The sequence below is a fragment of the Pleurodeles waltl genome, chromosome 1_1 (assembly GCF_031143425.1).
Source record: "Pleurodeles waltl isolate 20211129_DDA chromosome 1_1, aPleWal1.hap1.20221129, whole genome shotgun sequence".
Lineage (NCBI taxonomy): Eukaryota > Metazoa > Chordata > Amphibia > Caudata > Salamandridae > Pleurodeles > Pleurodeles waltl.
In genome coordinates, this window is record NC_090436.1 from 667850692 (window position 1) to 667863630 (window position 12939).

Consider the following 12939-nt stretch of genomic DNA (forward strand, 5'->3'; position numbering starts at 1 on the left):
CATAACGTGATTTCACCAGTGCTATATATACTGGAGTAAGTGCATTTAGATGGTACGTTGCATGACAGTTGTGAAGTGACCCCATGTATTGTATGATATCTTCGCCCAAGCCGGACCTGTTTTTTTGCCGGCAACGCACTGCATTCCGGGACTTGTAGTGTTGCACCACCCATCACAAGCATGCACTTACATCGACCAGCATGCAAAATTATTGTTGGTTAAAAATCATAACTGGGTCAGTTAAAATACTGTGGGATAAACATTTTTAACCAATTCAGAAACAATTTCCTAATCGTGGTTTGAATCCTTAATTTTACACTGAGGCCCACACTGTCCATGAAGTTTTTTTGCAAGAAAACTGAACTAGCACAATTAACTGCATTATAGCAACAAGCGTTTTCGTAAGACACTGCCTGGCATTTGACCTTGGTCTTTGAATGTAGAGCAAATGTGACAGATAAAAGCAAGATTTAAAGGCCTGTTTACAGCAAAAGAGTTTTTGGAAGAATATTGTAAATGCTGTTTAGGCAAAGAAAGGATCAAATTGAACCTGGACAGCCTAAAGCACATAAAGCCGGAAAATGGAAAGCAAGAAAACGTGAGTTACAAACCACCAAGTCAATGGTAGTCAACAAGGAGAATGCATTCCCAGGTAAACTTTCTGAAAGTCCCCAAGATGTTTTATCTCACACAGACAGCTGCGCTGTCTGGTAGGCTGCGACCTAAAAAGTCATCCTTTACAGAGAGAAAGTGGTCATGTCTTACTCAGTGCGCTAATTTTACTGACTCTTAAGAATGATATCTCTGCCAGCCAGTGGCAGTTGGTAGCAAACTAAATTGGAGGAGTGCAAAACACACACAAAAAAATACACGCATAACATACACACCAATATTAATATTTTAAAAAACCTTACTCAATGTTCTGCAGCACGTCCTCATTCTTCTGCAGCACGTCCTCCGAGTGCAAAGCCCACAGCCAACTAACTCCCTCATCCAAACAAGGCGCTGTTTTCATGCTATTAAGCAGCATGAAAAAAGCATCTTGATTGGCTAAAGAGGGCTGGATCCACGCTCCAAAAGGCACTTTATGCCCATGCCTGCTCTTCAACCCGGCTGTCAAAGACAGCCAGGTTGGAGAGGTTTGAATTACGCATGTGGGTTTGGCCACAGCCAGATAGCTGGCCAAACCTACGTGCGCACTTCAAACTGAAGTGGCCACTCCTCACTGCTGCCAGTCATTGGCAATAGTGGCGCACCAGCCCCGCCCTCATCCTCTGTTTGCTAGCAGAAAGTGTCAAAAATAAAATGTTAATAAAATCATTTTATCACCGTTTTATTTTCAACATTTTCTGTGTAGCAGAACCGCCACTGCTGGCAGCACTGATGACACAGAATGCCAAGATAAACTATTGACACAAAAAAAATTAACTAGAGACACAGAACACCACGATAAACCATTGGCATAAGAAGCAGTTGAGATTGGAGCACCAGAAGAGCGTTTAGCACCCACAGCACCCTAGCCTGAACGCCTACAGCTGAAAGTTAAAACGTTTGAAATAAACATATCAGAGACAAATGAATGAATTCAAAAAGCTTCAGAATGCAAAGGGTGTGTGTGTGTGAGCAAACCCAGGTAGCGCAGTACAAGCTGCACGGACAGGATTCACACATGAGCAACCTTGTCCACAGTTTGGAAAGCAGCCATGGTCACTCATTCCCAGTGGAATACTTCAATCAACGAATGCAACTCAATGTGGGGGAAGATGCATGGACCATCAGACACACCATACCAAATCCTTAGGCTCCCACTCATGAGTGGTGGACATTCAGTACATCCACCGGGGACTTCGACATGCTTGATCACATTGTCTTATTAAGCATTTGCACAAGTGTAAAGGTAATTATGATCTGCACAATCAGTATTGCAGATATACCAATAAACACTCATGCAGCCCCTCTTATGATACTAAAATGTACTGGAACAGCAAACTTTGATGGCACTGATCCTACTGCAATTTCAGCAATATGACCCTAGATGTGTATTCATAAACATTGACCACTGTGTGATACATCAAAGGCTTATCTACTGACACAAATGGATATTGAAAATGATGGCACAGGACATCAAGTGTATTATGATAGATATATAATTTGTGTTTAAAAGGAGGAACATTGTGAGTGTGTCATGATAAATGCAGCTAGATCTAAATCTTATCTAGGCCAGCTAACTTGTAAATACAGACCATATGGTTAAACAGGTAGTGAACTGTTGATTAAAACCGAATCAAGGCAGAACACAACTCTCCTACAGAAAGCATTAAGATACATTCTAGAAACAACAAAACTTCAGTATCCTAAACATAGGTTATATTATACAGACTACTTTCACACAAGGGGCAATCCCAACTGCTTGATTAAGGTTGCAGGTCTCAATCAATTTACTGATCAGTTGTTATTGGAATCCAAAAACAGCAGGGTGAAGCAAAGCCGCTGATCCTGCTTTTATTCCAGTGTTACTATGCTTCCTACCTATATACATGCCACATCAACTTGAGATCACTGCTACCATCTGGCCAGTCTCACAACAGACCATTAGCCAGTCCTGTTGAATCCCATTTGAACCTGGTTTGTTTCTACCTTTTTAAAGGGACCACTGCTTATTGTCAAAGAATTAATTTAGGTAATTCAATTGTAATCTCAATACATCTAGGCGCCCATGTCCTATGCATGGCTACATGAATCTTCAAATGATAATGAATATTTAATCACATCATGACTGTAACAGATCTCTACTTGTTGCCCTTGAAACTATGTACTGCTTTCAAAATGTGTCTTATTATTCATAAAGTAGTGATGATGAAGTCATAACCCTTCTTTAATCGAATCTAGCAATCTCTGTTAGGTGAAGCAAAGCTAGACGTCTATCAGTCGCCATACTGGAACAACAGAGGTGTAAAAAAGAAAAGTATGAAGAAGTGACCCTTCTGAAATTTTACTGCTAGATTGTCAAAGAGCATTCCCCTTCCAATTAGACTTGCCCCGCGTCCAGTACTCTTCAATACAAGAGCCTGCAGCCCATAGGGATAGAAGATCTTAGTGTGATCTTTACTCTGACCCCCGCTCCCTCTTTCCCTCTTCTGTTACATATGGTATTCTTATGGCTACGCAGACCAACTAAAATTATTTGATTGATGTAACTTACACTCTCGCTATGTACAGCAGTTTGTGGCTTCTCAACTCTCGATTTCATGTCTATATGCACTAAAAATAAATAAAAAACAATAGTGCAAGGCATCAGGAACCAAACTGCTAGAAAGTACCTTCAAACTGTTTACTCCATCTTGGGTGTAATGCCAAAATACCATGGGGCATATTTACAAACCCATTCCGCAGTAATGTACCAGCGGTGCATAGTGCAGACCCATATCTATAAGGCCACGTGAAGCCACTTTGCGTGGCTATTCATGGCCTCGTAGAAAAGGTATAACACAACGCAGAACTGCGTTGCCTTACACTACATCAGGGAGGCGTACCATGGCCATTGTGGTGGATGTTCCCATGCAACACCCAGGTGTTTTAACACTTTCCCAGATTTACAAGAATCTGTAAACCTGGATATGCAACAAAACTGTACATCTCTCTGTACATTTCTCCTCATTGTTTCCTCTTTCTATGAGTGCTGCATTCTGCAGCACACATAAAAAGAGGAAAATGCCTCTCTGGATGATGTTTGTGCCGGAGGGTGCCCATTACTGCACAAAAACATCTTGCCAACAACGCATTGGTGCTAGGGTGCCTGTGTTGGTTGTAGGCAGCAGTATATGTGCCAGCACAGGGGGAAAGGACAGAAATGCACTGTATTTTGTAAATACAGTGCATCTCTGCCCTTTCAAATTGGCGTTGGGTAGTGCAGTGGAAAGCCTTGCGGTGCTGCCCTACTCCAATTCCTAGTAAATATGGCCCCAAATTTACAATGTCATGTGTGCCCAGTTGTAAAGGGCAAAACGCCCAATGCTAATGCGCACCAGCTTCAGAGCCCAAAGGTCCTAATTCCTAGCTGTGACCTGCGGGTAGAGATATGGCCGTAAAGCACTTGCAGATGTTATCCTTTCAGTTTCAGACATCACTCACAAATCACAAAGTGGAGGTTAGTGTTCCTGCTGCAGTTAATGCTGACGTGCTGCATGTTCCATGTAGGCCTGATGCAGGCTGTCAGCAGTCTTCCTTCCACATACCCAAATCTTGCATGGGAGCGCACTGGCTGAGTGTCAATCCTTACATTTACAATTCCACCCCTGGGGGACAATGTAAATCTGTACTCCAGGGCTAATGCACTTGACGAGTAGTCAAGGAATGGGTGTGAGATGCAATCCTGTGACAAATCTGTCCATTGTCGCATTGCGGCTTCCACTGCAGCAGCCTTGCGCCATTTACAACACTTGGCATGCCTCCGGCTCAAAATTTGATGAGAGCAAGATGTGTTTACGCACGCCAGTTTGCATATGTGACCCATCGTGACACAATCACCACCACACTCCCAAATAGTGTAAAAGGCCATTTATTAGGACAGGATTGCATTTATTAACAAAACATTTTAATAACTTTGAACATTCCAACTTTCCAGCTTCTTCCTGTATCACCACTTTTGAAGTGCCCCACCTTTCACTTTCCTTTCATTCCCCCACTTTTGCCTCCATTCACCCAGCCTCCACCTACATTTGCCTACTATCCACACTCACCTTTCATACCCTGCCTCATTCATGCATCCCCCACACTGACATCCTTCACCTGCTTCTTCTCTGCCCCCTGGAAAGGTGGCCAGGCCCACATCTGACTCTCCACCTTTCCCAAGGTACTGCCATCCAGCAATACCCTTTGGGGCGTTTTGCTGCCCTACCAGCGAAACCACTGCAACACTTCAGGTGGAATCCCTGACCCACAACGTCTCACCCCACAAATCCCACAACAAAACCCACAGTTCTATGATGTAATATGCATTGCCCATGTCCGAAAGGTGCATCCGATCATCCCAGAAGAGTATTGCCTCTTCTTCCTTGATCTCTCATGTGTTAATACCTTAATATAATGGGCCCAGCAAAAGACATTCATGGCTCAATTGAGTTTCCTCCTAGCCCTGTCGATCGCCCCATGTTTTGTCGCCCCCCTCTATTCCCTCCAGGGGACAAATTCCGTCCATACCAGACAGGTTCCAGCAATCCTCTGCCGAAGCAACTAAAGATCCCATTGCATGTGTTGCAGTAGGGTGAGCCCAGAAAGTCGCACCAGATCATTCTCCCCAAGGTGAAGCACTACCAACCCCAATTTGCTAACATGGATGTAAAAAAAGGAAGCAAATTTTCCCATCTCATCACGCTCTTCCCCCGCCACAAAACCTCATGACGGCTGCCCGGCAGTCCAAGAGAGCGACCATAAATCTGCTTCTCTGCATATTGTTCTGCCCAGTGTATGAGGCAATGCCCAACCAGCCATGTGACCACCTTGGACCTCTCTGGGCCACTCACACATGCTATAATGAGAAAACAAATATCAATATAGGGAAAATAAGCCTCCTCCTCCCTTTCCTTATTTTCTTTAAGGTCCCCCGTTCGATTTTGCATCCCTTGCCATGCATCCACTGACAGCTCACGCCCGCACATACCGCTCACAGCATTGCGAATGCCACCTTCCAATCCGCCTGATCTACATCCAATCCCACCCCAGCCGGGCTGCTGCAGTTGCATCCCCAATCTGGAATGAGTGAGTGCCAAAGTTACTCACCTGATGACCAATCCACCCTAACGCCATCCGCAAAACAGCCAACAACTGAAATTCTGTAAGCTTCACACCATTTGAGTGACAAAAAACACCCTCATAGTCATGCACCACCTGTACCCGAAAACTACCCCACTCATCGGCCGGACATGCTGCAGTATTCCCTCCTGTGCACCGACACACCCATTTTCCCCTTCCACACTGATCCGTCTTGGACCTCTTCAGCTAGATACCCAAACGTTCACCCTCCAGGCGCACCTCCTCACGCTTCACGCCGACAGCCTTGCCCACACGCAGAAGTTCAAACACACAAAAAGTTCCAAAGAACATCCATATCATGCACATTCGAAACAGCGCAACCTCATATCCATCCATACAGCAGACCGGCAGCATGTGTAACAGTTTCAGTAGCAAATCAAACGTAACTGCCTCCCTCACTGCTGTACTTGTCCCTGTCCTTTCCCCACCCTTTTAACATTCTCTCCAAAATGTAATCTTTTGCTGGGTCAAAACCAAAAAATCAACTTCCCATAAAAAGAAACTCCCTCTAACTTGCCTCCGGTCCTTTCCGGCGACAAACCTTTTTTGATCAAAAATAGCACAAAACTGATCACTCATGTCTCAAATGTACCCTGATCCTGAAACCAAAACTGCCCCTCAATCCCTTTAAAAGTTTGAAACTCCAATGATGCCAAACGATAGCTCCGCTGAGTGGACTCGGCTAGAGACTGCTCTACAAGAATAACGACCATCATGCACCCCCACTCCAAATGTCTGCCGGGACTGCCGTTTTGTGCTCGTCAGAGCCAGGTGCCAAACTGTGGAAATGTTGCAACTGTGAATGAGATAGGCAATCAACAATAGAATTGTGGACACCTGGAATGTATGCTGCTTTAAAAATGATATTCAAAGTTAGACAGCAAAGCATGAATCGCTTTAGCGGCCTCTAGACCCTGAGATCCTTTGCTCTCTGCTTATTTACCAATTCCACCACTGTCCGATTGTCCACATGGAACATTATAGTCCGATTGGCAAGCTCGTCCCCCCACACTTCCAACGCCACTAGCAAAGGAAAAAATTTAAGTAAGGCTATACTCCTGCACTGTATCAACCACTGTTGAGGCCAGTCTTCTGTGCACCACCTGCTGCCCCAAAACAGACCAAAGCCAGAAGCACACGCCACATCTGAGAAGATCTGGACCTGCAAGTCCTTGTCCTCCTCTCGAAAAACCATGGATACCCCATTAAACTGAGTAAGGAACACCTCCCAGAACCTGATGTCCTCCCTCAGCCCTACAGACATCTGAATCCATGCGCCGACTAAAGTCCTGCCCCCGAACCACCCTGCAAGCAAAATTGAGAAACCCCAATAGTTGTTGTGTCACCTTCAATTCGATCTTATGTAGCTCCCGAATGTGCAGAAGAAAGTTCACAATTTCTTCCACTTTGTCAGCTGGCAGTCGTGCTATGAGTGCTAACGTGTCCAGCTCAATGCCCAGGAAGGTCAATATCGTTCTGGGACCCTTCGTCTTTCTGGACCCAGGGGAACTCCCATGTCCAGTTCCAGTTGTTCAAAGCACTACAACACCCTATCACATGCCCCAGACTCTGCCTTGCCCACAAACAAGAAATCATCCAAGTAATGCAACACAGCCCGGTGGCCACTCACCTTCGTGAAACCCACTGCAAAAAGGTACTAAAAGCTTTAAACAATGCACATGAAATTGCACAACCCATACAGAGGACCCTGTCTACATAAATAGCACCGTCCAACTGCATACACAACTGCAATGAGAAATCCTCAGGGTGAATGAGCAAGAGTCGAAAGGCTACCTTGATATCACACTTAACCAACTCTGACCCCCTACTGCACCCGCGAATCAGACGAATGGCGTTGTCTCCTGGCGCCTACACCACTCGTGTGTCCTCTGGCTCCATGAAGTAATTCACTGATGCCCCCTCTGGCCATGATAAATGATGAATGAGTCAAAACTCCCCCTTTTTCTTTTTTGGTACCACATCCAATGATTAAATTATCAGGTCCTCCAAAGGCCACTCGTAAAAAGGGCCCACAATCCTTCCTTCGTTGAATTCTTTACTCAATTTGCTTGCGACCACCTCAGCAGCTCCCTGGCTGACCGCAAACTGTCAGCCCACCTTTGCACCCGTGGCCCTTGATATCCTACCCGAAAACCTTCTCTGAAACCCCATTCCAATCTCCGTGCTATGCCTGTAACAGGTTACATGTGCAACCAAGGCAGTAACTGGGTAAACTTAATTGGTGTAAGAGCCCTTTGGCCCAAGAGCACCTAGAGCTCTGTGACCCTTGGCAGCCCGCCTCTGTTCCGCTGGGCTGGCCAGTGTGAAACACTGCATGACCGGGTGCCTCCCCCCACATTTAGAGCATTCATGTTTGAATTTACATGGGTGTCTCATGCTGAAGCCTTTATTGAAATTCCAACATGCACCTGTGATGGGGACGGGAGAGCGCTGTATTGTACCTGCCACCATCTGGGAGGGACGGAGTTGAAAAGGCTTATATAACATCGGCAAACCGCTTGCCGTGTGTGTCGATGCCACAGAATGGGATGACGCTATCCACTGCATCCATAATTCAGAATCAACATTCCCCCATGTTTTTTTTGGGTTCACACTCACATGCGCCTGAACTCCTCATCGTAGCTTATCCATGTGACACCCCCAAAATGCATCTGCGCCTTACGGATAATATCCATGTACTTAAAGAGCACAATGGCCCTATCCGGGTATTTGTCACAGTAAATGCTTTCGTAGATAAGGAAGCCAGATGTCCAATTTTCCATGGTTATTTGGACACGTGGCCTGTGCGCCAGCTCCCACTCTTCTTCTTTGGACCCTTCCTTTGCCTGTATGTCTCTATGTTGGAGCTTAAACCCGTCTGCATATTCGTGTTTCCATATACTGTATTTCATTTTATCTGCCACGTTCGAACCCAGAGGCATCGCCAAACCCATATATGGCAGGTGCCTCTTATGTCCCCCCCATCCTTCACGTCACCTTCCCCTTCCGCCTCAGTCACCTTCTCCCCAGCCGCCCCAGGTGTCACATCCTCCTTAACAGTTTCCTCACCGGGACTCGCTCAATGTGCCGCCCCTGCACCAGACACCCTGTGTATCGATTCATCCACCACCCCAATGGACTTGAACTGAGGTGTATTAGAACTACGCTGGAGTTGACCACAAGCTGACCACCATTCACCCTTACCTCTTACCCCTGGTTCCTGAGTATTTGCATCCCGGACCGTCTTGCGACCGCATCCACGATTATCCTTGCCTGCATCCTCCTGTGCTCCTGCATCCGGCTTCGGCTCCTGTAAGACATCAAAAGAAGAGGGATTTGCGCCACTCCTGCACCCCTTATCTCTCCCTTTGCCCCTGCTTACCTCCGTTTCTTGAATTTCGCAATCTGCCCACTCATCGCTGTCATCCTTATAATTGAGCTCCACCACATCCTCTACACCAAAGTCATACCACACATCTGCATACTCAGCATCCACTGCACCACGCGACGCCTCCGCGCCATCTCTCCCATGGTGTTTGTCATACGTCTGTCGTGTACGGTCCCACGCTGTAGGGAAGGCCACCGCAGGCCCCCCTAGTTATTCTAACCAACGTCCAGGGGCCGTTTTGTGCCCCATTGGCCATCTTTCTGCCAGCCTGAGTAGGTCTCCTCGACCAGCTTCGCCGAAAACATGAAGCTCAGCCCGCATGCATCGGTGTCATGGACCGAAGCCATGACGCACTTAACTATTTGTACATTTATCCCAGACCCTGCCCTACCTGCATACGGCCAAACTTCCACTCGCGCAATCAGCTTTGCACAGAAGAGGCCGACCCCTCCCCTAACTTACTATAAATATCCGCCCCTAGAACCTTCCCCTTGCTTCCCTCTTCCCCAATCCCTGCCCTTTGACTGCGTCCTCGTCATGAAGGGTCCTGTGAGGAGACTAAACTGCGTCTCTGCTCTCCACGGGCCCTTCATTTTGCACACAAATTCCTTTTGGGAATGAGACAATGTGCTAAGTGTGCTTTTAGCTCAGATCCTCGCTAGTGCAATTTGGAGAAAATTTTATCAGGTCCTCATTGGCTCTCGTCAGCAATTTTTTGTCATTTGGAGACATTTTAGTATAAGACTGCATTTGCTGATTTAATATTACTAAACATGTTTATCCTCCAACACAGTTTAGTTAGCAATGTCATACTTCACTGATTTAGCATGGCCACACAAATCCATAAACAGAATTTAGAAAATAGTGTAAAATGACCTCCACTCTGCTTAAAAGTAAACATTTACATCTGATGTTGTTTTAGGGCCTGAGTCCTGGCTGCTATGACACGTACAATGCGGATATCGACTGCCAGTGGATCGATATCACAGATGTGAAGCCTGGAAACTACATCCTGAAGGTATCCCAGACGCCTCTCCTGAAGCACACACATACCAGATAGTAGGGATTTATTGAGAGTCAGGCATGGGGAGTTCCCAGGTCTAAAACTGAAAACGGAATTCTGCTTTTCATCCACAGGTCAGCGTCAATCCGAGCTACATTGTGCCAGAGAGCGACTATTCCAACAACATTGTTCGCTGTGATCTTCGCTACACGGGCAACTATGTTTACACCTCCGGCTGTTCAATATATCAGTAAGTAAATGTTGTTTGTTTGTAGTATGGATGACAAAACACAACCACTAAGGTGAACAGGCTGTATGTCACTTGTACTATTATACATAACTTTGACCATCAAACAAATAATGTACAAACTGGGGACCCAGTAGAAAGAATGGCTGTGATTTGGTGTTACTGTATAAACGAAAGCCAGCTCAAATTGTGCAGTTGTATTGAGTAATCTTCAATGGACGACAGAAAGGGCATTGCCTGTGAGTTTGCCGTCCTTGGCACAACTCCTCCGTCGACTTATATGGGACTTACCCCATTTCTGTTTGTTATTATTCCTTGCACAATGGCATAGCCAGTGTATCATGGGCCCCAGTGCAAGAAAGGGCATGCCTTCTTCCCCCACGGCCAGTGTTTGAACTCTGAAATACAACAATAATCAGGGTTTACTGAGCCCCACAGACTTATGGGCACTAATGCCAGTACACCTGCCGCACCAATAGATGCCACGCCCCATCCCTTGCATCAACGATGACCTAACACCTCAGCCTCCAGGCGGGAGACTGGATCCTGCAGTGGGGGTGGAGAAAGAGAAGTGAAAAGGTGGAAGAATATATGGGAGACTCGGGGGTAGAACCACAATCACCTCGTTCACAGCAGCTTCCACTAAGCAGCTCTACTGAACGCTCAACTTGTGGTCACTACATTCCAGCAGTGATCCTAAATGGTACTTTCAATGCTCCTTGAAAAGTGTAATAGTCTTTATTCCTAAAGAAGCCAAGATAATGGCCATATGTGTCAAGAATATTAATTAGTCAGTGTGCATTCTAATGCACACCTGATGAGGTCTAAACCATGCAGTTAGAATTAACAAGCACATAATTACAGTAAAGAATGCGTACCTCGCCCACACACTCCAGGCCTGATTTACAGCCATTTTATGCTGCGTTTGCATCACAAAAGTGACACAAACCCACGTAAAAGGTGTTTTTTACAAATTTACTTTCCAGAGTAAAACATTTGTGTTACTCTGCATCAAGGGAACATTCCATGGTGGTGCAAGTGCGTGTCCATGCAACCACCAATGGCTTTTGGTGCTAAACCCTATATACTAATTATTGTAGACAGGACTTTGCCCCCAAAAAATAACCGCACTAGAAAGCAGGCATTAAAATGCTTTTACTTCTTTTAACTTTTCTCACTTTGCATGTGTGCTGCACTGCATAGCACACATCTAACAAGCAAAAAGTTTTAATGTTTGTCTAGACATATTATTTTGTACTGAAATGGTACCCTTCCAGAACAAAACTGATGCTGGACTCCTGCAGACATCGATGCACTATGGTGCAGAGGTGTGTGCATGGCAGTAGGCAGTCTAATTGTGCTCCGGCGCTAGGGAGAGAGCAGGATAGTGTCATTTCACTGTTGAGATAGAGCTTTCCCACTCTCACCCTGTCACGCAGTGCAGCAGCTTTGAGTGCTGCGCTATATTGTTTTGTAAATCTGGGTCTAAATATTGTGATACAATTAGTACACCTTTGAAAATTAATGCTCATTTGAATGGACAACCCCTTTTCAGTCTCCCATTGTGACCAGATCTTGGAAGCTATGTTTTGCAACCTGAACATGTACAATAAGACTATTACTGGCTGGCCCTGCTGAGTTTTGGACCACGTCTGAGTTTATTCTCAGGAACATGGGTGAGGCCACTGGCACACCCTTCCCAATCTCCCTGGCAGGTTGTAAGTCTGTCGCCTATTTGCTGGACCCTTTTTGACTTCCAAGGGGGTGTCTCCACTTGATGCACTATCTCTGCATCGCCCTTCCTGCACCTCACCGATATTTCGAGGAGGGGCTTGCCTATGCAAGGATGGCTGTGTTGTATAGTCTTGCCTTGTCAGTGAGAATAAGATGCTCTTACATGCTGCCTGGAGTTCAATCTACTTCTTAATGTTCGCCAACTGGACGTGGGATGATGGACACAATAGGGCATGTGCATGACATGCACAGTCATTGCTACAAAGAGAGCCCCTTCATGTGGCGTAACGTAAATTAACTTGAGGTGAGGGAGCAATGGGGCAACTGTGTGGCTTTGTTTTACAGAGGCCAAAACTCAGCATAATAACAGAAAAAATAAGAGGACCAAGCTCCACAGAAAGGATGAAGAGATTTCCTGTAGGACTCTGTGCAATAGGCAGCTATAAGCATTAGAAACCTCTATGTAAATGGGCTATGCCGCAAGGTGATCTAGTCAACACCCTTCTGCCTGATGCCTCATGATGATCTAGTCAACACCCTTCTGCACTGTGTCTCATGGTGATCTAGTGAACTCACTCCTGATGGGGTTTCTGTAAATGTGTCCCATGCACAGGTCCTGCAGCCCTTGTACTGTACGTGCTAGAAGCAAGTTAAACTCTCACGGGTCAAAGATTTTTAAAGGAGGATTAAAGCATTTCGTTTTGCTTCTAGTCAAATAGTGAAAAAGGTGCAGAAGTGTTTGATTTTGAGATTTTT

The 12939-nt window shown here is 45.7% G+C and overlaps 1 protein-coding gene across 1 annotated transcript in view; it reads left to right on the forward strand.

Annotated features, from left to right (window-relative positions):
• The window catches only part of LOX (lysyl oxidase), a 134185-nt gene that overhangs the window by 96634 nt on the left and 24612 nt on the right, over positions 1–12939 (forward strand). Inside the window, exons 5-6 of the mRNA XM_069227010.1 lie at positions 10122–10217; positions 10337–10452. Of these exons, the coding sequence (XP_069083111.1) occupies positions 10122–10217; positions 10337–10452 (212 nt within the window). The remainder of the gene's footprint in view (positions 1–10121; positions 10218–10336; positions 10453–12939) is intronic.